This window comes from Staurois parvus, unplaced genomic scaffold (assembly GCF_062004578.1).
Source record: "Staurois parvus isolate SC_StPar_1 unplaced genomic scaffold, SC_StPar_1.0 ptg000439l, whole genome shotgun sequence".
NCBI classification, from domain to species: Eukaryota; Metazoa; Chordata; class Amphibia; order Anura; family Ranidae; genus Staurois; species Staurois parvus.
Window position 1 is genome coordinate 4,014,840 of NW_028318235.1, and position 24,360 is coordinate 4,039,199.

The window sequence follows — 24,360 nt, forward strand, 5'->3', positions numbered from 1 at the left end:
AGAGCGGTTGGTAAGGTGAATGAGTCTGGCCGCTGAGTTCAGGATAGACTGAAGCGGGGATAACCTGTGTTGGGGTAGGCCGATGAGAAGGGAGTTGCAGTAGTCCAGACGTGAGATAATAAGGGAGTGAATAAGTTGTTTAGTAGTGTCTTGGGTTAGGAACGTACGTATTTTGGAGATGTTGCAGAGGTGGAGCCTGCGTGAGTTTGCCAGCGATTGGACATGTGGTTGGAAGGACAGGTTTGAGTCTAGAGTGACACCTAGGACTTTGGCTTGTGGGGTGGGACTGATGGTGGCATTGTTGGTCGTGATGGAAAGGATTCGGGGAGGGGTGCGGGCTGGGGGTAAAATTAGGAGCTCGGTTTTGGAAAGATTCAATTTGAGGAAGTGGAGCGACATCCAGTCTGATATGTTGTTCAGTAGGTGGGTGATACGGGTGGAGACTGAAGGGGTGAGGTGAGGAGTGGAGAGCTAAATTTGCGTGTCATCGGCGTAGAGGTGATAGTTGAAGCCGTGGGAGTGTATCAGTTTGCCGAGGGAGGAGGTGTAGATGGAGAAGAGAAGGGGCCCAAGGACAGAGCCTTGGGGGACCCCAACAGAGAGGGGGAGAGAGGGGGAGGTGGTAGCGTTATAGGTAATGCTGAAGGAGCGTTGGGATAGATAGGAGGAGAGCCAGGAGAGAGTGTAGTCTCTGATGCCAAGGGAGAGAAGTTTATTAGGAAGGAGGGGGTGGTCAACTGTGTCGAAGGCCGCGGAGAGGTCGAGGAGTAGGAGGACTGAGTAGTGGCCATTAGCTTTGGCGGTTAGCAGGTCATTAGTGATTTTGCGTAGAGCGGTTTTAGTGGAGTGTAGGGGACAGAAGCCAGACTGTAGTGGATCGAGGAGATTGTTGTCAGTGAGGTGGGAGCTTAGGCATCTGTAGACTAAGCGCTCAAGGAGCTTTGATGTAAATGGCAGCAGGGAGATGGGTCTAAGGTTGTTCAGGTCGGTGGGGTCCAGGGAGGGTTTTTTGAGTATGGGGGTGATGTGCTCGTGCTTTAGGGGGGAGGGGAATGCGCCAGTAGAGAGGGAGAGATTGAAGATGTGAGGGAGGAAGCGTAGGATGGAGGAGGAGGGTGACCGGAGGAATTGTGTGGGGACAGGGTCAAGGGGGCAAGTGGTGAGACTGGCTTCTGAGAAGACCTTAGTGACCTCCTCAGTGGTAGCAAGGCTGAAGGAGCGGAGTGTAAATAAAAACAATTGTATGTGAATATCTTTAGACATGTGCTTGTCCATATACACATGGTATTTGGAGAAATGCTGTCGTGTCCCTGTATATATATATACAGGGACACCACAGCATTTCTCCAAATACCATCAAAAATCATCCCAGGATCTCCATGTATTGGTCATTGAGTCCATACTGGATAGTTTTTCTCAAGCTGAAAGTTTTCAACGGCTCTGCTGACAGGGAACATATTGGATTTTCACTTTTTATACCTTGGCCCTTTTTATACCTTGGGCAGTGCCTCCCAGCCCTTTAAGGGTTTCAGAAGCCGGGAGGCAGGGCGGGGTTTTAAGGTCATGTGACCACCGTGATTCGCTGCCACGGCGATCACATGATCGGGAAAAGTCCAGATTGAAAGAGGAGATCAGGACCTTTCCGTGAGTACCAGACATGTGTACAAATGGAGAAATAGAAAAAGGGCGCACCGACCTAGTGCATTATCGTTTAAAATAATTTATTGAAGAAACAAAATAGGTATCATACTCACAATGGACATAATAACACAGGCATGTCAAACTGAACAAGATGTATGATCCAAACAACATCTGAGTCCATACGATGGAACCCTGGATGACCAAACTGACTAATGCGTTTCGAGGACACAACCTCTGTTTTGTTTTTTGTTTTGTTTTTTTCTTTTTCTCATCATATACCACCTATGACCTTCCTATAAGTGTAAGTGTTTACACATTTATTATATTTATTATGTTTTTATAATACAGTTCTATCATTCATCATTTAACTACAATACAGTTCTTAATCATCATTTAATTAATTATTATATATATATCTTTATTATAAAAGGTTTTTGGTTTTTTTTTGTTCAATTTTGATGCTAACGGGTCATGTGATGTCAGGCTCCGCCTTCGGGTGGTTCTGATACAGCCCTTTTGTTACCATTTAGGAACCTATATAAAGAGAAGTGCAGACTCCTGTAGTGTTGGCTCTGAGGAAGAGGTTGTGTCCTCGAAACGCGTTAGCCAGTTGGTCATCCAGGGTTCCATCGTATGGACTCAGATGTTGTTTGGATCATACATCTTGTTCAATTTGACATGCCTGTGTTATTATGTCCATTGTGAGTATGATACCTATTTTGTTTCTTCAATAAATTATTTTAAACGATAATGCACTAGGTTGGTGCTCCCTTTTTCTGTTTCTCCATTTGTATCCAGTGTATTTGGACCACCCCGGTCTGTTGAGAGCAGCAAGTAGTGCATACTCCAGAAAATTCCAGAACATTCCTATTGGGTCTACTGAGTCCTTTCCTAGCGCAGGAGTAAAGTGTTTGTTGTGTTGGATTTACCAGACATGTGTGCTGGGAGCTCGCAGGGCACGTGCTCTCAGCACATATGTTTTTGTTAATTGCACGCAAATGTGTGGTCGCTTGGCGTCAAGGCCCAGACACCGAGAGGCCGCTCATTTGTGTGCGGCCGGCGTGAAGAGATTAATGAAGAAATTGAAATCCATATCATCAGTAAGGTTCAGAAGAGACCTAATCATTGGGTCGCTTCATTAAGCACTTATCCTGGTTTCTGGTATACAAATAGATAGAGAGAGAGAGAGAGAGAGAGAGAGAGAGATACGATCACTTAGAAATACATATACATATATTCCATCTGGGTGGGCAAGTACCGTATTTTTCGCTCCATAAGACGCACCTGACCATAAGACGCGCCTAGGTTTAGAGGCAGAAAACAGGAAACAAAATATTCTTAACCAATGGACTGCAGACATAGTACAGGAAATGACCAGAGACTGCGGACATAGTACAGGAGATGGTCAGAGACTGCGGACATAGTGCTGGAGATGGTCAGAGACTGCAGACATAGTACAGGAGATGACCAAAGACTGCAGACAGCACAGGAGATGACCAGAGACTGCGGACAGCACAGGAGATGACCAGAGACTGCGGACAGTACAGGAGATGACTGCTGACCTTTGGGGAGGGGGGAGTGGGTACCTGAATTTGACAGGTACCCGCTCTTACTTCTGTGGAGTTGTTCTTTGGTTAGTGTCCGCTCTGCAACAGATTCTGGAACAACATCCTATGGACAGATGAGACCAAGATCAACTTGTACCAGAGTGATGGGAAGAGAAGAGTATGGAGAAGGAAAGGAACTGCTCATGATCCTAAGCATACCACCTCATCAGTGAAGCATGGTGGTGGTAATGTCATGGTGTGGGTATGTATGGCTGCCAATGGAACTGGTTCTCTTGTATTTATTGATGATGTGACTGCTGACAAAATCAGCAGGATCAATTCTGAAGTGTTTCAGGCAATATTATCTGCTCATATTCAGCCAAATGCTTCAGAACTCATTGGATGTCGCTTCACAGTGCAGATGGACAATGACCCAAAGCATACTGCAAAAGCAATTAAAGAGTTTTTTAAGGGAAAGAAGTGGAATGTTATGCAATGGCTAAGTCAATCACCTGATCTGAATCTGATTGAGCAGGCATTTCACTTGCTGAAGACAAAACTGAAGAGAAAATGCCCCAAGAACACGCAGGAACTGAAGACAGTTGCAGTAGGGGCCTGGCAGAGCATCACCAGGGATGAAACCCAGCGTCTGGTGATGTCTATGCGTTCCAGACTTCAGGCTGTAATTGACTGCAAAGGATTTGCAACCAAGTATTAAAAAGTGAAAGTTTGATTTATGATTATTATTCTGTCCCATTACTTTTGGTCCCTTAACAAGTGGGAGGCACATAAGAAAACTGTTGTAATTCCTACACCGTTCACCTGATTTGGATGTAAATACCCTCAAATTAAAGCTGACAGTCTACAGTTAAAGCACATCTTGTTCGTTTCATTTCAAATCCATTGTGGTGGTGTATAGAGCCAAAAATGTTAGAATTGTGTCGATGTCCCAATATTTATGGACCTGACTGTATATATATGTATCCATGTAATCTATAATAATGGGTGTTTTTGTCCATCTCTTAGGCTCTTTATACTGACTTTATATGTTTACATACACCAATTATACACATATGAGACCGTATATGAATACCCATACAAATATATTATTATTATTTTTTATTCTTTCATTTCAGTTACTATCCTCAACTTAATGCAGGTTATTTGTTTCATTTATTTTTTTATCTGTTTTTATCCCATACCATCTTATTCATGGGTTTTAAATATTACTCTGCTCTACATTTTTAAATTGTATCTGTATGCGGGTGTTCCTGTATATGGGTGTGTATATGGACAAGTACATGTTTAAAGATATTCACTTACATCTGTTTCTATTTATTTTTTATGCATCTTTATATATCCTCAATCGTATAGTCTTTACAGAGTCAATATTTATGGAATAATACTCAATATATATTATTATATTATTGTATGGTGTGTAAGTAATGTTCCCTTTTAAGTACGGCCAAATCCCTTGTAATATCATCCCTCCATTGGTCCTGCAGCATCTGAGCAACTTAAAGATGGCCACTCTTGCTGGCCAACCAGGGCTGAAGAATAAGCGGAAGCTTCAAAATGCGTTACCGCCCACTCCTACGTTATCACATTCCCCTGTTGACGTCACGTACCGTCAGGCACCATCTTGCGTTCCACGCTGGCTATCGCAGAGGACGGCCGCTCTTGGAAGCTCCAGCTACACAGCTCAGCAACGCAGAGGCTACCCTGACCGCCTGGAACCAGGAACCTGAAGGGGAGGCAACCGAATGACTTGTAGATATGCCTGTCTTTTTTACCCTCTAGTGAGTTGCCAATTGTATGTGTTTTAATAAATTGCATTAACTTTATGCTGTACTAAGCCTGGCACCCCTCTCTCTCTTACTTGCTTAATTAGAACCCCCTTGGAAACATTATAAAAAATCCTAATTGATTAATTTGTTAAATGCTACTGGGGCATGTATCCCCTTGCTCTGGAGACAAGACTCCCAGTCATATCACTCTGGCTTTTAAAAGTTCACAGAGGTCCGTAATGGAATATTTTGGAATAATTTCTTTTATTGGACAGACTTCGACTGTATATTCCCAAGAATATAAAAACTGATGATAGACACGTAAATAATGTGATTTTGGTTCATACCTAGTTAACAATGGCAAGCCGGTTATCTCCATCTTTCCCTCACCTTCTCCCAACCCTTCACCCACCACTTTTCTTTTTCCTTCTTCCTCATTTTATCTTACTCCTTCCCTTTTCATATACCTCCTTTTTATCTCCCTCTCATTTTCTTCTCTCTCATCCTTGATTTCAGTGCTCTGCTCTCTTGTCTACTTCCTCCGATATCCTCTATCTTGGGCATTTCTGTTTATATGAGTACCCTATGAATTGACTGGCTGTTCCTTCGCATTTTGGAAAAACGGAATTACCTTTTTTTTACTATAATGACAAATTGAACACGCTATGTTTATTTTTTAATGGGTCATTATATACCATAATGACCACTAGAGGGCAATAATGCTTTTGATAGAAATGTTCTGTTATTTCATAATGCAATAATCACTAAAGGGCTTTAATGTTTTAATAATAATGTTTTGCAACTGTATTTTGGTTTTTATCTGTTGAAAATTAGCAACATTGTTAAGTATTTTATAAAGACCTCCAAAGTATAAAGCAACAAGTAAAAACCAATAATTTGATCCCACTGTGTCAAATCACCAGAATACAATATTCCTCAAACACTCCTGTATGTGCAACAAACACCATCAACAGTACATAAATTGTGAATAATCACTAGATATATTGCATACAGTATATAATCAATATAAAACTCCAGTCTTCTTCATAAATAACGTGTTCTTATTGTGATATCACATGCATCCATTTACATGTGTGCTTGCTTTGCATATTCCCAAAAAAAAGTGCGTTCCATCAGTGCAATCTACCACCTCTCAATAGAGCCTCTTACCTTCATGTCTGCCTCTGCAAGGGTAAGGTCAAACAGCACTTTCCCAGTGATCCAATGCAACCAGAAATTTGCCTACATACCACTATGTCCCTCTGTCCGGATTCCAGCTCATTCATCAAAAAAAAAGAGAGAAATATACCTCTCATGGTGTACTATTAAAACAAACTTAGCTTTTATAAAAAAAAAGGAAGAAAAACTACTAAAAAAAATAAAGTGCACTTTCCAATCCAGTACAAAAGATAGGATTGCCTTTTTAAGACCTAAAACACCTGCAAATGTGATTTTAAGATGTATGCCAAGTACAATATATAGGGTTAATGTATCGTTTACACATATGAATATGCCCGATTTCCGTTACTAGGCTATAAATTACATTAAATTGTTGTACACTGCATGTGTAAGGAAAAAGTGCCAGACTACTTTGAAATGTGTTCCACAAAAAATCTTTTGGATGATATACACTTTTTATTGTGGCTAGTTTAAGATCCTTGGCGAGGAAATCCAGGGCTTGGAGATTTATCTCTTTGCATTGCAGCCTACTTCATATACAACAATCAGAGTCACCCTACTGTCAGCAAACCACACTACACAAGAATCTTTTAATTTCTTTTCAGCTGGTTTCATTTTATAGTGTCTCTTGGCATATACACAAGGTTAGCATGTTTTGCCTTACAATTTGGCTCATTTGCTTGTATTTGTATTTTAGTGTATGGCTGTCTATAGGTGAAAAACTCTCCAGTTAGAAGAAAATGCCTTAATAGACAGTTGTCACTGGATTATGCACCCCCATTAAAAGATTTCCCCTCACCTCCTGTTCCAGTGACAACTGTATAATTTAGCATTTCCTGTCACTTTCCATTCCATCCGTGATATTGGTTAGGAGGACAAACAGTTAGGGTAACAAAGGTAACCAGGACAATAATTATTATACATGATTTATACAATTAGAGAAGGTTAACTAACCACAACAAGGACATAGAAAGTGATTTAAACATAACAAAAATTCTATTCCTTTCCCAAAATGAAAGAACGGCGCAATATGTATACTTTAAGCTTATCAATGTTTCGAATAAAAGTGTACTCTATACCAATGCAGTGGTATTATCTTCACAACAATCTTTAGCTTTTCCAAGTTGTTAAAAGGTTGTATAACTTGGCTCTCTCCACACTTGTATGGAACTGGATTGTATGGGTTTGGCTAACTTGTATGGAGGTGGATTTTGTTACTTAGTTGTTATAGTATGTTTTGTGTACAAAGAGCAAGGAGTGCATCTGGGCCTGGTGTAATGCATATCTGGGTCAAAAGAATCAGATGCTGAGAGTGTGCGACTGTAGTATTTACATTAAAATATAAGTTCCACTGGACAGAGATTGAGCAATCTGAATGTGAGTGTGAGAGACAAAATGAACAATGAGTGTTGAGTTGAGTACTTAAGACTGGACTTCATGTAAGTACTACAAATAGTAAAATAATCATGCGGGTGTGTTACATGCCACCTAACATTAAGGAAGAGATAAATCTCCTTTCTCAGATAGAATTAGCAAGGAAACAGAGTAATGTTATCATTATGGGGCATTTCAGCTATCTAGATATTGATTGGACAAATGGTGCAGCATACTCAACTAAGGCTAACCAGTTCTTGAATATATTGCAGGACAATTTAATGAGAAAAATGATAAATGACAGAAGCCTCAACTAGAAATAATCCTCTGTTGGATTTAGTAAAATTGAATAATACAGAACTCATTATGGAGTGCAAATTAGGGACAAAGTAAGCAGTACAGATTTAAGGGTAATTATGTTTGATATAATGTTATGGAATGAATGGCATTTGGGTACCAAGAGAACTCTAAATGTTCGAAAAATCTAACTTTAGTAACTATTTACTAGGTGATACTAAATTGAACCAAATATTCTCAACAAAGAGTACAGAGATGTGGGTGTTCTGCCTCTCCAATCTAAGCATTGATAGTGTGATCTCTGTAACTTACAGTTGTGATGAAATAACGATAACTTCAACCTCAGTTGGATACCACAGTCAGTGACTCAATCGAAATTATATCTTGTAGATCTTGTGAAGTATATTCCATAAACTGAGAGAATCTTACAACAATGAACATTCGGTAGGCCAAAAGATCATAATGTGTCCTGCTTCATGACATGAGGCTAGAAGTTGCAATGCATTTCTGTGAAAAAGGGTGGACTATCTATACAGCATTAACTAAACCAAAGGAAAAGGAGGAGCAAAAACAAAATACAGAAACACTTAAAGGCATATGACAGTCAATATGACAGTCATGTGAAACATGACAGTGGGAGTGTTTTAATGATGTTTTCAACAAAAGCATTCGATAGTGCATTCCAGTAAGAAACGAATATAGGAGAGTAAAAGTAAAACCTATGTGGCTCAATTCCAGTCTTAAAAAGCTAATAAAGGAGAAGAAAGTGGCCCTAAAAAGTATAAAATGGGAGAGACAGCTTTGGCATTTAGAGGATATAGGGAATCCTCTCTTGACTTCCGAGTACCATTTTGAGCATATGAAGAGGCTGTGACCATACGGAAATACTCCACATTGCTGATTATCCTCCTGCAGAGTATTGCGCCCAGAGCACAAAGTGCTTATGCTGATTTATAATTTGATCAGCATAATGCTCTGGTGAGTTCATTTAATTTATCTGGTGGTGGATTATTGCATGGTGAATTTGGTTGGACTTTGAAATTTGAAAATGATAATCGTTTAATACACAAAGAAAAAGATCGTCTTTTATTGGTGTTTGGACTTTTTTTGGCACATATATATATATATATTTTTCACAATTTATTTGGACACTATTAATTATTTTTATTATTAATATGATTATATATTGTGGATATATTTATATTTGGGTTACTAATATGAGCGCAAACCTGAAACTAAACTAGGGTTCAAAGAGGACTAGAAAAGTTAAATGAAAATAAATTGCCAGGACCTTATGGTTTACATTCATACTGAGGCCTCCGGAAACCAATTCCTGATTCCTGATTTTTCAAGACACCTTACTAACTGGAATGATACCTACTGATTGACGTAAAGAAAATGTGCCAATATTCAATATACCAATATTCAAATAGGAATCTAGAGATATACCAGGTAACTACAGACCAGTCAGCCTAACATCAATAGTATGTAAAGGGTTTGATGGGATGCTAGGGGACTTTAATGAAGAATTTGTCAGAGATAGGGTATTATAAGTAGAAATGAACATGGGTTTATGAAAAACTCTCCTGTCAGTCCCGCCAACAGTCTATGACAAAGAACAGTAATTCAGATAGCTGTAGACATCATTTATTTAAATTTTGCAAAAAGCATTTGATACTTTTCCATAAATGTTTAATTCACAAACCAAAATCTATTGGATGTGTGTGGCTTCAGCAAAGGTACAGAGTTGTGCTAAATGATTCAGCTTCTGAATATTCCAGGCTTTTGAATGGAGCGCACCAGGGTTGTGTCTTGGGGCCAGAGCTATTTAACTTTCTTATATATGACTTTGAGAATAGAACTGAGAGATCAATTTCAGTCTTTGCTGATGGCATCAAATACAAGGAAATAATGTTGGCACAGTATGTAACAATATTACAGAAGACCTTGAAAGAATAGGGGAATTGGAATCTACTTGGCAGATGAGGTTCAATGATAAAAAAGCTTTTATATTTGCACACAAAATATTCATTGGTAGGTGTTCCACTGGGGAAAACAGTGATGGAAAAAGACTTGAGGGTCCTGGTAGATGACAATTTAGCAATAGCAAGCAATGCCAGGCCGCAGCTAAAAGCAGAACAGTGTCATGCATTAGAAAGTGTATTTATTCAAGGGATAAATCGATAATTTTACCATATTATGAAGTACTGGTTCAGCCTCATCTTGAGTATGCAGTGCAGTTTTGGTTATCAACAGGATGTTTTTGGATTAGGAAAAGTTCAGTGTAGGGCTACAAAATTAATAAGGGGGCTAGAGGACCTCAGCTATGAGGGATGACTAAGCATATTACGCTTCTCTTTAGAGAAAAGGCATTGCTATCTACAAATTAATCATTGGTTACTCTATTGATGGCAGAAAGGTGTTTAACGTAATATCCTTGTGCGTACACATGTTCACAACATGCTGTTGGCATTAAGGAGGTATGACTTGACATTGTGTAGATGTTTATTTACGGATAGAGCAGTACAAATATGGAATTCCCTTCCCCAGATGGTGGTATCAACTGGGATGGTTCAAAAATTCAAAAAACGTCTTGATTTCTTCCTAAATTAGCACATTTACAGGGGTATGTATATGCCTAGAAGACTCAAATTCACACGCACACAAGCACACACATAGGTTGAAATGGATGTGCCTATGTCTTTTTCCAACTTTATTTACAAACTATGTAACTACATATTGTTCTTCCAAACTAATGCACAAAATACAATGATTCCTGCATGTTTTTAACTTTAGTGACACACATATATAAACACCACTAATCATCCAAAAATGTTGTTAAAATTAAATATCTCCTAAAGTCAAAGTCAATAAGTTTCAATTTAACTGATTACACATACATCAGAAAAGCTAAATATTACATCATAATAAAATGTATGTTATCCAAAAGTTCAAAGGCAATTAACCACTTCAATACCGGGCACTTATACCACCTTCCTGCCCAGGCCAATTTTCAGCTTTCAGCACTGTCGCACTTTGAATGACATTTGCGTGGTCATGCAACATTGTACCCATATGAAATTTGTATCATTTTTTTCACACAAGTAGAGCTTTCATTTGGTGGTATTTAATCACCACTGAGTTTTTTATTTTTTGCTAAATAAAACAAAAAAATACCTGAAACTTTTGAAAATAACGCACTTTTCTTCGTTTCTGTTATATAATTTTGCAAATAAATAACATTTCTTCATAAATTTAGGTCAAAATGTATTCTGCTACATTTCTTTGGTGAAAATAATAATAATTGAATTTGTATTTTTTCAAATGTTTCTATTTTTTAAATTTTTTTATTAATTTTTTTTTCTTTTTTTTTACTATTTGATTTTTTTAGCACACTGTGACCAAAGCAATACAATGTTACCATAGTAACATTGAACTAATCTGGGCAAATGATCAGGATTTTTTTTTTAACACATTATGATTGCTAATACCAATGTATTTCATTGATATTTGCAACCATTGTTACTGAATGAAACTGATTCATTCAGTCTTTTGTTGTGATTAGCTGTGATTGGGCAAATCTGATCACATGATACAGATGGGCTGTGATTGGCCCTGTCTGTATCATGTGACTGCCTTGACCAGTCACAGCTAACAATATAATTGTATACAATGGATGGCATGACAGGAAGCCATCCATTGTATACAATTGATATGTGATCTGCTGTGATTGGTCACAGCGGTCGCATGACACTGGCAACAGGCCGGTGTAGTGATATGTCATCGGCTGAGTCCCATGGACACAGCCAGTGACAGATCGCGCTGCTGCTGCGGCCCTGTGGCCGCGTGAGCATCTCGTTTTGACAGGACATCATATGATGCCCAGTCACAAAGGCAAGTGTCCCACCAGGCCGTCAGTCTGCTATAGCCCAGGTGGGAAGATGTTAAAGAGCTTGAGAAAGTAACAATTTACACTTCTATGTGAATTAAGCAAAAATTTGGCTTCTCCATATACAAGCTGCTTTATAATTGAAGCTTGAAAATATAGTCTTGTTTGCATTGGATAAAACATACTGTAAGTCTGTAGTTAGCATGACTTGTTGACATATTGATTTTTTACAAACACATTTTATATGTTATTCTGCATATGCTGTACTACTACATGTGGTTCCATTAAATTTACAGTATGCACATCCAAAATTGTATCATATTTATACGCCACCCCACAAAAATCAATTTTGTGTTATCAGCAATCTTTCAAAATCAGTGCAACGAAAGATATACTTTGAGGTAATTATTGCAGAAATAAACTGATTGGTATACACCAATTATACCTTATTTGTTTGGAATTTCGTTCAAACAGTCTTGTAGTATAACCACTCTGAAATCTTCATTTCAACAAAGAAGGCATGAAAAAATAAAAGATTAATAAAATTAAACCTACAGAGTAAAGGTATATATCGAAATAACTGCTAAATAAAACTTAAAGTAATTCATAAAAAGGCATTCATGAACTCGAGAAAGCCAATGTTAAAGTATATGTAAAATTAGCCACTGAAATCTTCTATAGGCTAACAACGTTATTGTACAGTAATTTAAAATTCAATTTTCAATATTTTTCAATCTGCAACTTTTAATTTGCAACAAAATAATACAGGGTGATCCTATCATGAAGACCTTAAATTAGATATATTCTGTTATAGGGGACAATTCTCTTTACCTGTCTTTGAAATGTTCTCCTACTTTGTCACCCTGATATCTGCTAAAAATTACAATTGGCCTTTAAATGCACATTAAGCAGACAAGATTCAATGTTATTTTCATCTGAAAACCCACCCTGATAAAAATGGCAAAAAAACTATTGTTGGAATGCATGCAGAAAGGAAATGGCTGCAAAGATGCTGCTGTTAAAAATAAACAGTATTAGAGCTAAATTTCCAAAGGTGTAGAGTGACTTTTAAAGTGAAGTTTGACTTTGTGTAATGTTCACTCATCTTATTGAATAAGGTAAAACAAAGTAAAAATACACTTTGCAAAGAATACCCAATTGCGAGCAAAGAAAAGTTATAAAAAAATTTTTTTGCTAGAATGACTGGAAGATTGAAGTCAACACTTTGAACATACCCTATTCCCTAATAAACAAAGCTCATTAGTTGAATCTTTGGGAATGTGATAAAAATGTGCGCAAGCAAGTCCAGAGTGAACAAATGTCTTTCCATAATATAATAGCAAACCAGATACCAGATAGCACATAAGAGAAGTTCATTGTTATGGTGTACATTAATTTACTGCAATAATCATGGTTATAATAGTTAAGCAAATCACAGATTTCCGCACTGCCCCAGTACATTTATAAAAGCTATCCTTTCCATTTTGTAAGCTCTAATGTAAATAATACCAAAGGATCCTTGCATTCTTTTTTTTCTATGTACATACTGTACATGCATATACCATTTGGGATTTACATACTGAATTATTGGTGTAAGACCTATAATACATTAAAGAAATCTACTAGAAAATCTATCTTTCACCAGTTAAGAGTTATCAGAGTAGTAAAAGAGGATTCTTTTATTCTGGGGTTAAATGCTATACACACCATTCTTTCTCTTATTAACCACTTGCCCTCCAGAGGATTTACCAGCCTTGCTGCCAGGCCATTTTTTGTGTTACGGTGCTGCATTACTTTATCTGACAATTGTGCGGTCATGCAACGCTACACCCAAATGAAAATTGTGGCGCTTTCTCTTGGTGGTATTTGATCGCCTCTGCATTTTTTATTTTAATTTTTATTTTAAACAAAAAAGACCAACAATTTTGAAAAAAAAAAACAATATTTTTGACTTTATGCTATAAAACATATCCAATAAAAAAAATGTAAAAATCAAATTTCAGCATAAATTTAGGCCAAAATGTATTTTGCTACATGTATTTTCTAAAAAAAAACCCCAATACGTGTAACTAATTAGCTTACATGAAAGTTATAGCATCTACAAATGGCGGTATACTGTATATACTGGAATTTTTTTTTTAATATATACTTGTAATGGCAGCGATCAGAGACTTATAGCGGGACTGCGGAGGGCATTCTGTCACTGGGGGCAGGACTAAATAACTGCCACTGACATCCCCAGTAACACTAATAAAGTGATCAGTGCTAATAAAAAGCACTGTCATTGTACTAATGACACTGGGCAGGAAGGGGTTAATATCTGGGGTGATCAAAGGGTTGTGCTGTGTGCTCTTTTACTATGTATGCTGTGTGTGTGTTTTACTATGTAAGCATGCTGCTGTGTATCTATGCAGAGTGATACACAGCAGCATGCTGGTGCTGACAGGGGAGAGATCTGTGTTGTTTACATACAGACCTCTCCACTGTCAGCGCTCCTCGGCGATCGGCAGGTGCCGGCGGGGAATCTCCAGCCAGGACCCGGTGATCGACAGCTGTAGCTGGCAATGGCGGCGTGGGTAGGGTGGCATGCACGTGCCCCTTACCTGGAAATGCAAAATCACGTATACTGTATATACTGTACGTGGTTTTCCACAGCCCTGTCACCCTGTAGCAGTAGTTCCACTATAGGGCAGTCGGGAATTGGTTAAATAAACTTTTTCTAACAATGTAACAATAAACAAGAATTCTGGAAAACAGTACCTTGCTTTGGCTGGCATAGCAGGGAATGTATTTGATATGAGCTCAGTATCATCATAAACTTCATCTGTAATGCAGAAAAAATAACAAATATTAAATTATGAACAAGTAATGGTTATAAATAATGTAAACACTTAAACTCTCAATGGAGTAACTATCACAGCATAGTGTTAGTGACAGTAAACTTTCAAAAGAACCATAAGTGTTTCTTAAGTGATTTCTAGATCTTGCAGGATCACTTTATCAAAGAGAATAAGAGAATTTGTTAGTAATTCACATTTTATAATATAAATACCTAATATTGAGCTGTTATAAAAGTACACTTACAGTATGTCTCAGTGAGTCGTATTTGAGTCTTATTATTTTAATCTCTTTGAGGCAAAACATAAATGAAGGCTCTCATATCTCCTGCCTAAGCTTGGTGCTGATAACAGACTCCAATAAAACTGTCATATAAAAGGTGCTGTCAGAACTACATGAAATAAAATAAAGGCTTTGTTAAAGCAGGACTTTACCACCCCAAAGGAAATTTTGCAGGCTTTTTATTGCCATGATAACATTTTTACATTGCTTACAAACTCCTTTACAATGTACACTAAGCTGTGAATGCATGTACTTTCTCGGCATGCCTCGGTGCCATTGTGTATTAACTCCTGTTCAAGATGGCCAATCAATATGGCTGAAGATGCCAACCTCGAAAGAAGACGAAGATGTTGTCAGAGGGAAGTCGCGGATGTCACATCGTTGGAGGGGAGGTAGGTATACAGGATCTTAGTTTAATTTTGACAATTTTGTACACTTTTGGGATTCTATTGATGTGTCATTTATCTGCCTTGAGCACAGGCAGGAGACAAGCCACTCTCTACATTATTAATATTATTATACAGGACTTATATAGCGCCGACAGTTTGCTCAGCGCTTTACATTATGGAGGGAGACAGTACGGTAACAATACAGTTCAATACAAGAGGGATTAGAGGGCCCTGTCCTTGGAGCTTACAATCTAGGAGGGAGGGGATAGTAGTACAAGAGGTAATTAGCTGTGGGGGATGGAGTGGTTGGGGGAGTAGGGGATTCCAGTAGTTAGCCGGGGTCGGGGTAGGCTTCCCTGAATAGATGAGTTTTCAGAGTGCACCTAAAAGTGAGCAGAGTAGGAGATAGTCTGATAGCTTGGGGTAGGGAGTTGCAGAGGATGGTTGAAGCCCGTGAGAAATCCTGGAGACGAGCATGGGAGGAGGAGACAAGGGAGCTAGAGAGTAGGAGGTCTTGCGAGGAGCGGAGAGTTTGGGTGGTATTTAGAGACAAGGTCGGTGATGCAGTTAGGGGTAGTGTTATGAACGGCTTTATACGTCAGTGTTATTGTTTTGTATTTTATCTGCTGGATAAAAGCAGCATTCATGATGGACTGGAGTGGGGATAGCCTGCGATGAGGTAGGCCAGTGAGGAGGGAGTTACAGTAGTCAAGGCGTGATATAATAAGGGAATGGATGAGTTGCTTAGCGGTTTCCGAGGTTAGGAACGGTTGTACCCTGGCGTGAGGGGTGGGACTGATGGTAGTCTTGTTGATCTTGATGGAGAAGTCGGGGGGGGGACGGGCTGGGGGGAATACTAGAAGCTCAGTTTTGGAAAGGTTGAGTTTGAGGAAGTGGAGTGATATCCAGTCCGATATGTCACTTAGTAGGCTGGTGATGCGATTGGAGACTGAAGCAGTGAGGTGAGGGATAGAGAGATAGATTTGTGTGTCGTCGGCATAGAGATGGTAGTTGAAGCCGTGGGAGTTTATCAATTGTAGCAATCCTGGGTATATGGCTTGTTCTCACTTCAGCACATATCTCTCATTTAGGACTTTGCAGACAAACCGAGGGAGATGACACACACTTTACTAGTCTCTGGCGTTGGTAAAATCAGTACAGCAACATGGCGGGAAATTCCACTGGGTATCTCTCTCTGTGTCAGTGTGTCTCTAAAATGGTGACTCAGCAAAGTAACACCGACCTCATGGAGGGAGTTGCAGACAGCAGTACTCACGTCCTATATGATCTTTCACTCAGTTCGACTGTTCAGCCTCCTCTCAGTCCTCTAAGGTCCTGCAGCGCTGTCTCCGGTGTCCAACAATGACAATGGGTTCCTCTTTTCGCCAGCCCCTCCGCACTGACCTTCCTCTCCCCTCACCAAATCGTCTCTCTCCTCTTTTTTCCTGTCCTCCCTCCTAGACTTCCTGTGCGAAACCGATCATAGAGCTGGATCTGGAACTGTTGCTTGTGGCATCTTGTGGCCGAATAAGATATTGCATCAAATTCACATACGGTACTATAATGTCTGCAGTTCTATTATTAGTGTCAGGGATGCGGGTATGACCAGAAGTGTGTGGACTGACACAGGGAAACGCAGGTTTCAGATATAGTAAATAATATAATTTATTGACTAACAATACAAACGCAGTGCAAAACTAAACATAATACAGTGCAAACAAACTGAACCAAACCTCCAACAGATAACAAACATACGATACAAGAGTAGTCAGGCAGGCCGGGTCATAGCAAATGGGCAAACGGAGTACCAGGAGCAGGCGGGAGAGTGGTCAGGACTAGCCGAGGTCACTACAGGCAGAGTTCAGGCAGTGTCAGGACAGGCAGAAACAGGATCAGGAAACCAGGGCCAAGCAAACAGTACAACAAGGCCCTGACTGCAGGTCTGGCCATCCCTTAAATACACCACCTGCAATCAGCCCCAGGTGATGGCTAATTGCCGAAGTGAGCATCTGGTTGTTGAGAGCACCCGCTGGCCAGCCCTGGTACTGCAGCCCACAAGGCAGGTGAGTCCCACCACTATTGGCAAGTCCATTCCTGACAATTAGTAATAAAAGGTTGTTACACTAACTATAGGCAAAATGTTTTATTTTAGTTTTGGATAGAGTTTTGGATAGAGTGGAGATAGAATAGAACACCTGTCAGGTTTTTATTGCTGTCTGCAGGGCTTTTTTGCCTCAAAGAATAGATGCAGGAACTCCCCCCTTCTGAGTCACTCCTTGTTTTTGTCCCCCTACCTACCTTCTAGAGCCATTCCTTGGTTCCACCTCCTACCCACCTCCCAGTATGGCTCCTTTTAAAAAATGCAAAGTTGAAAAGAATAGGTGATGTGTCACACAATTACATCAGTGCTGCCAACATCCCAATATAAAAATAATCACACCAAGCGTATCTCCTCTATATGTGGCACCTATTGGGCATTAACATCTAGCCCTGTGTGATCATCTCCAAAGTATTACTTGTTGCAGTACAATATGTAAGTGCCCTGGAGTACCAGCTGTAATTGTATACTCTGTTTCATCTTATGATATATTTTACTTATTGAATGTATAAATTTGATGTATTGTTATGATTACATTGTAGACCAGACATATTTATTCCCTGAAACATGGGTTCCGAATCGCATTGAATTTATCTGTTAATCACCTCTACTGGCCAAGCTTGAATGGGCTGGTAGTCGGTCTTTTGTCCAGAGTATTATAGACTGTCAGGTTTTATGTACCAATATATTGCACAATATCTCTTTTTTGAGCTATGAATTGTTGTATTGTAGCTGGATTTTATTGACCGTTCTGGTCATCTATCCATTTTTGTAATAAATATTACTGTAATAAAGATTGCTATATTGTTGCATATGTGTCTCTGCCACAAAAAGTCCCATGGGGTACATTTTCTTCTATATGTTTGGAGAATACAGAGCAAAGTATCATTTTGTATCTGTTAAGGATAAAGAGAAAAGCAGTTAAAATAGATCCCCAGCAACAATAGACCTCCCAGCAACAAAAGATCCCTCTCCAGCAACAATAGACCACCATGCAAAAATAGATCCCCTCAAGTGACAATAGATTCCCCAGCAGCCAGCATCAATAGACCCTCCAACACACCCCAGCACCCCTTGCCTTACATACATTCAGCGCTGGAGGTGCTGGAACTGCGTTCCTCTGCATTCCCACTGAAAAAAAGCCCTGGCTGTCAGTGTCCCCGTTATGGAGAATCATCTCTTTTTGTCCTGTTTACCATTATCATTGAAAGTAAAGGTAAAAAAAATTCCAATTTTTGGGTTCTCCCCAGTAAAATAATAGAAGGGAAATCTTCCAATGAGGACACAAGTTCTGGTGACCTGGGGGTCACAAAGGAATTCCCTTAATTTGTAGGGATTTCCTCAAACTTTATGTTTGGCTATGGGACAAGAAGTGAAGGGAAATCTGCACAATTGACACAGATGGTGAAAACAAAATCTGACAGTGGTTATATCCCTCCCTTACTCTATCCAAAACGAAAAAAAAGTTTTGCCTATAGTTCTACTTTAAGATTGATGGATTTCATAAAACAGCCAACAGAGCTAAATGAGCAGTGACACTGATTATTTCAATGAAAGCAGAGGTTGTTAGCACTTTGACCAGCAGGACCCTGTGGTGGTGTTTACTGCCCACATCAGTTTGCTATTGCAGCATGTCTACGGAAGGGAAAAAGACCATACAGTATTTTCACCCTGTGTAATCATCTGTACAAAAACGTAACACAAAATCTGGGAAAGTGTATGACCTCCTGCACAAGACTTCCATAATGATAGATCAAGGATGCATTTCACTGTGACCCACCTGATGGACCTGTTCTAACAGCAAAGAGAGGCCTGTGATTGTTTTTTGCAGTGAGAATGATGATGCCAGCCTGAAGAGTAAATCCCCTCTCCCATCTCCATCTTCCTGCCGTCCCACCTTATCCCCTCTCTCATTTCCCTACTTGTAGTTAAAATTTATATCTATCCCTAGCTGTAATTAGAATTTATGTATATCTCTATGTGTAAATCCAAACCCTTTTTTGAAATGAAGCTTTCCTTCATTAAAATGAAGGCACCCCAAATAGGGCACATTCTACAGAATGTTAGTTAAAGCGGAGCTCCACCCAAAATGGGAAGTTCCGTTTTAAAGACTGGTCCCCCGCTCCCCATTAAGGATTGGCACCTTTGGGGAGCAGGTACCCAAAATTGACAGGTACCTGCTCCCTCTTCCTGCTGCGATCGCCTAGGCGATTGGAAGCGGACGTTGTCCTCCTACTCTCCCTCTGCGTAATTTTCTGGGACATGTGACAGGTCCCAGAAGACTACAGGGCCATTCCAGAAGTGCAGCGCTACTCGCGCATGCGCAGTGGGGCCCCAGCTGTGAAGCCACAAGCTGGCACAGCCAGGTACCCACACTGAAGATGCTGGCACCTGGAACACCAGACGGCTGGTGAAATGGGCTGCGGGGAGGACTTCGCGGGATCGTGGGACAGGTGAGTGGCTGTTTTTTAAAAGTCAGCAGCTACAAAACTGTTTATTTTTTTACAGTGTGAGTGGAACTCCACTTTAACTTGTCTAACCAGTTTTACAGGGTTGGTTAAACAGGGGATGATGTTGGCCAGAAATGAAGGAAAGCAGGACACACACTGTCCTGTGTTTGGGATAAGAACACAGAGCTGCAGTATGGAAGGAAGTGTGAGTGGACATGCCTGTGCTCCCTGACCAAGTGAGAAAATTTTGACCATTGCAAAAGCATACATCAGCCAATCAGAACTGATTGAAGTCCCTAATTTAAAGCTAAGTTACAATGAATTTACCTTATCTATTCACCCTAGGTTAAGTATGTTATTTTTTTATGCTTATACTAGGATAAATAGTTTAGGGCTGATTGCTTGGGCTCTATGTGTTTGGCTATATACTGGTTTCCACTGTACATTTTAACGTATCTAACTTTCTGTACATCTTTAATCCAGTAAAGATACAATTTTTACACTTGATTTGTGTAATTGCCTGTACTTCCTTGAAGATTGCTGTACAGTGATGCTGTTCATTAGCACGAATCACATCGGAGACTTTGCGGTGATGTCATCACGCCCACCAGGGAGCTGGATGCCTTGTATTTGATACGCTTTCTGAATTTTAGCACTTGTGAGTATATCTCTTTGCTTTTATCAATAAAATTAGTTTTGCTTACTGCTCCATGAGTGATCCCTCATTGTACTGGTGATTGCTGCACTCCGGTTGGAGTCTATCTGACGGTGGAACTATTAGCGGAGACTGAGTGACGCTGGATGCGTGAGCTGTTGGTCCATCTATCCCGGATTTTGTTTTTTCATCTAGCGCTGTCAGACCTTGCTTATAAGGTCTTTGGCTCTGGTAAGAGTCCTGTATTTATGTGGGTAGCATGCACGAAGGTGAAGATTTGAAGCACTAGTCACTTTATTATGGCGATCAGCTGCATGAATTGAGTACAGATTGTCTTACACTTGGGAGATTGGACTTTCCCTTTGATGTATTATATTATGTATTTTCTATGCAATTTTTATGTATTTAATATTGTCATGAATTTTGTTTGTTTTGGCACTTTTCTGTCACAGTTGAATTGATGGTAATTTAATACTATTGATAACATTAGCACTTTATTTGACCTTAGGGGTCTTGTATATATGGTTTTGCAACTGCGCAACATATTTTTAAGATAAGATTGCTGTACAGCCTGTGGCTGGATGGATCATACCAGTATCAAAATTTACAGTTCGAATTTCCTTTTTAAGTAGAAGTGATTACTCGATCCACTTGGGCTGCTAGACACCGCTTCAGGGAGCCTGGGACTGCCCTGACCACCAGCAATGGCTGCATTACATAGAAAGAGAGGAACTGACGTTGTTCCTCCCTCTCTGTGATCCCAGAAACAAGGAGGATTCTGTCACTTCCGGTTTCAGTTCTTTCTTTAACTGTTAGCCGTTAGTGGCCAAGAAAGTAGCTGATCAGACCAATATGTGTCTGATCAGCTGCATTGGAAGCCAGAGGAGAAATACAGGGTCTAATAGACCCCATATCTCTCCATAAAGAGCCCTGTCACAACCCATGCTATCACAAAGAATGTTGTTCATCCTTTTGTGATAGCAAAAAAGTTGAGAAAATAAAATAAAGAGACAGTGTAAAAAAAGTATTAAATAAAATGAGAAACATTTTAAGAAATTTAAAGTGCCCCTTTCCCCCTGTGCTCACGGGCAAATGCTAATGCATATGTAATTCCTGCATGCATATGTAAACGGTCATCGCACCACACATGTGAGGTATTGTTGTGAACTTCAGAGCATGAGCAAGTATTTTAGCTCCAGACCTCCTGTGTAACTGTAAACTAGTAACATGTAAAGGCAATTAAAGGCAGTTTTAAAGCGTGACATGTTCGGTATCTTCTTACTCAGTATAACATCATCTTTTACATTTAACCAAAAATGGGGTAATATATTGTTTTTGTGTAAAGTCAAATTCATTAAAGTGTCTTTTTTCCAAAAACATTTTTTAAAAACAGCTGCACAAATACCGTGTGACATAAAAAAAATTGTAACACCCACCATTGTATGCTCTAGGGCCTCTGCAAAAAAAAAATTTTGAATGTTTTATGCTAAGTAATTTTCTAGCAAAAAAGCAGATTTTAACATATATGTGAGAAGTGTCAGATATGGCCCATTATTCAAGTGGTTAACTAAAGCAAAACACCAGATAATTTAAGTTGGCCAGTATTTTGCTGTGACTGTCCCTGTTCTCACTACCACAACACTTTTTTGCCTCTGGCCATTTTCTATGAAGTTCTCATTAAGAATTAAGACACGAGAGATGAAATAATATAAAACTGGACAGAAGCAGGACATGAGGGAGAATTGGCCAAAATGTTTTAGCAAAAAAAAAAAAAGAGCACAGGCCTGTGGCTTTATTACAATAATTGACATACTGCAGTGTAAATTTGGCCAGTAGCAGGACAGTTTTAATCAGTAATAGACCAAAATGTACTAGAGAGTACAGACAGGTGTTTTACTACAAGAATTAAGAGACCAGAGATACGGTAACATATAATTGGCCAGCAACAGGACAGCTTTAATCATGGATAAGAGGCCTAACTGGTATAAGACAGCTCCAAGAACAGATGGTCAGCCGTGAATGATGTGCTTTTAAACACCTGAAACATAAAAAAGACCTTATATACCATAAAATAAACATAAAAAACCCACAAAAGAAATAAAAACCTCAAAATTCCACCCCTGAAACAAAAGCCTACATTTTTCTTACAAAGGGAGCTTTGCATCAAAAAGAAAAAAAAACAGTTTAGCCTAAAATAAAGGCCCTATCAACATGAATAAAAAAACACAAAGTAAATGAAAGAAAAAACATCACATACCACACAACCAAAGACCAGGGAAAGCCTTGCACCAAAAAAAAAAAAGTTTGCAATGACAACAAGTACAAAAAAGTGCAATAAAGGACTTGATTGCCAATATACTATAAATCAGAATGAATGTGAATCTTCCTACCTGCCCTAATCTCTTCCTATGAAGTTTGCCAGTTGTCCCTATTCTTCTCCTATGATAACTTTTATTTTACTGACACTATGACTGCTCTGTTTTTCCTTTTATAATAAGGGGGTTGGCTTAACCAAAAGCCCAATTAATGGCCTTTTTAAACCTGCTGTCCATTTACAAATGTCAGAAGACACACATTAGAAGACAAAAATATACAGAGATTGGAAGAGATTGTACAGATGGGAATATTTCCTCTCTATATCTATTCCGATAACAACTGTAAAATGGTCCATCTTTGCTTCACTATACAAAATGTTGCATTTCCTTTAACCTCTGCTCCAGTGTCATTGGTCACCAGTACAAATAGACAGCTTAAATCTCTCCAGCAGTAATAAAATCCTGAAAGAGGTTCTAACTCTTCCCCACTCTATTCAAAACTAAAATAAAAGTTTTGATTCAAAGTAATGGACATAGTACTACTGGTTTCACTCTTTTAAAGCAATGCATCATAGGAAGTCTGTAAGTCAGCCTGCAGTACATATTTTCTTTATTTGTATGCCAAAATTGCTTACAGTTTATCTTTCTTCATACCTGCTGGCTCCAGGTCCGAGAGCACTGCTTCACATAACTTCTAAGTAGGAGAGCATTTGGCATAATTGGACCCCAACATTCCTTTATTAGGGGCAATCTAGACTCAAGCTGTGCTACCAATCACTTGCTGGGATGCTGGGAGAGGGAGGAGCAAGGGAGTGCTTTATGCCTTATGGACACAAGTCTGATGAAGGTGCCAGCAGGAGTATGTACACCAGGGGTGTCCAACTTTTGACCTTCCTGGGCCACATTGGAAGAAGAGGAATTCTCTTTGGGCCACACATAAAATACACCAACAATAAGGATAATTGATAAGCAGAAGAAGTCGGGCAGAACACAAGTTAACAATCACTGATATAGATAATGTACCTATCACAATTTTGTCTTTACGACGCATTCCTTGATATGCCTCAAAATTGTTGGCATGTTTTACATATAAAGCCTTTTCAAATTTCTATCTTTGAAAATTGCAGCAAATTCCCTATAAATTAGGCAGATTGCCTTAGTATTTGCCTCAGCAAAAAAATAGTCTGTCCAATCTTCATTCACCCGCAACTTTTCTTTTTTTGGTTTCTGATTTCTTTTGCGATATGGAAGCCATGCTAGAATTAAGAAAATAACAGATAAAGGGATTGGTTGGTTTGTTTCAACTGTGTGGGGAGGTAGAGAGGAGGTTGTGGGTGGGGGGTTTTAGGGGGGTGCAACTGAAATCTGGGGAGATACAGGCCACTCCAGCACCCCCCTAGATACAGATATGTGGCATTTACTTAAATGTGTAACAAGTGAGCACAAGATTATTATTATTATTACATCGAGTTTTTATAGCGCCAAAGGGTTTACTCAGCGCTGTACAATAGGGGGGGGGACAATACAAGAAACAGAACAGCAAAAACAACAGTACACAAGGGGTTAGAGGGCCCTACTCTTTCGAGCTTACAATCTAGGAGGGAGGGGATAGTGGCACA

General features: G+C 39.4%; 1 protein-coding gene across 1 annotated transcript in view; it reads right to left on the minus strand.

Moving 5' to 3' along the window:
* Positions 1 to 24,360, minus strand: part of LOC149454045 (FYN-binding protein 1-like) — a 320,960-nt gene that overhangs the window by 128,587 nt on the left and 168,013 nt on the right. The window contains exons 10-11 of the mRNA XM_089687844.1: positions 14,475 to 14,538; positions 12,160 to 12,213 (exon numbers count right to left, since the gene is read on the minus strand). Coding sequence (XP_089543970.1) covers positions 12,160 to 12,213; positions 14,475 to 14,538 — 118 coding nt within the window. The remainder of the gene's footprint in view (positions 1 to 12,159; positions 12,214 to 14,474; positions 14,539 to 24,360) is intronic.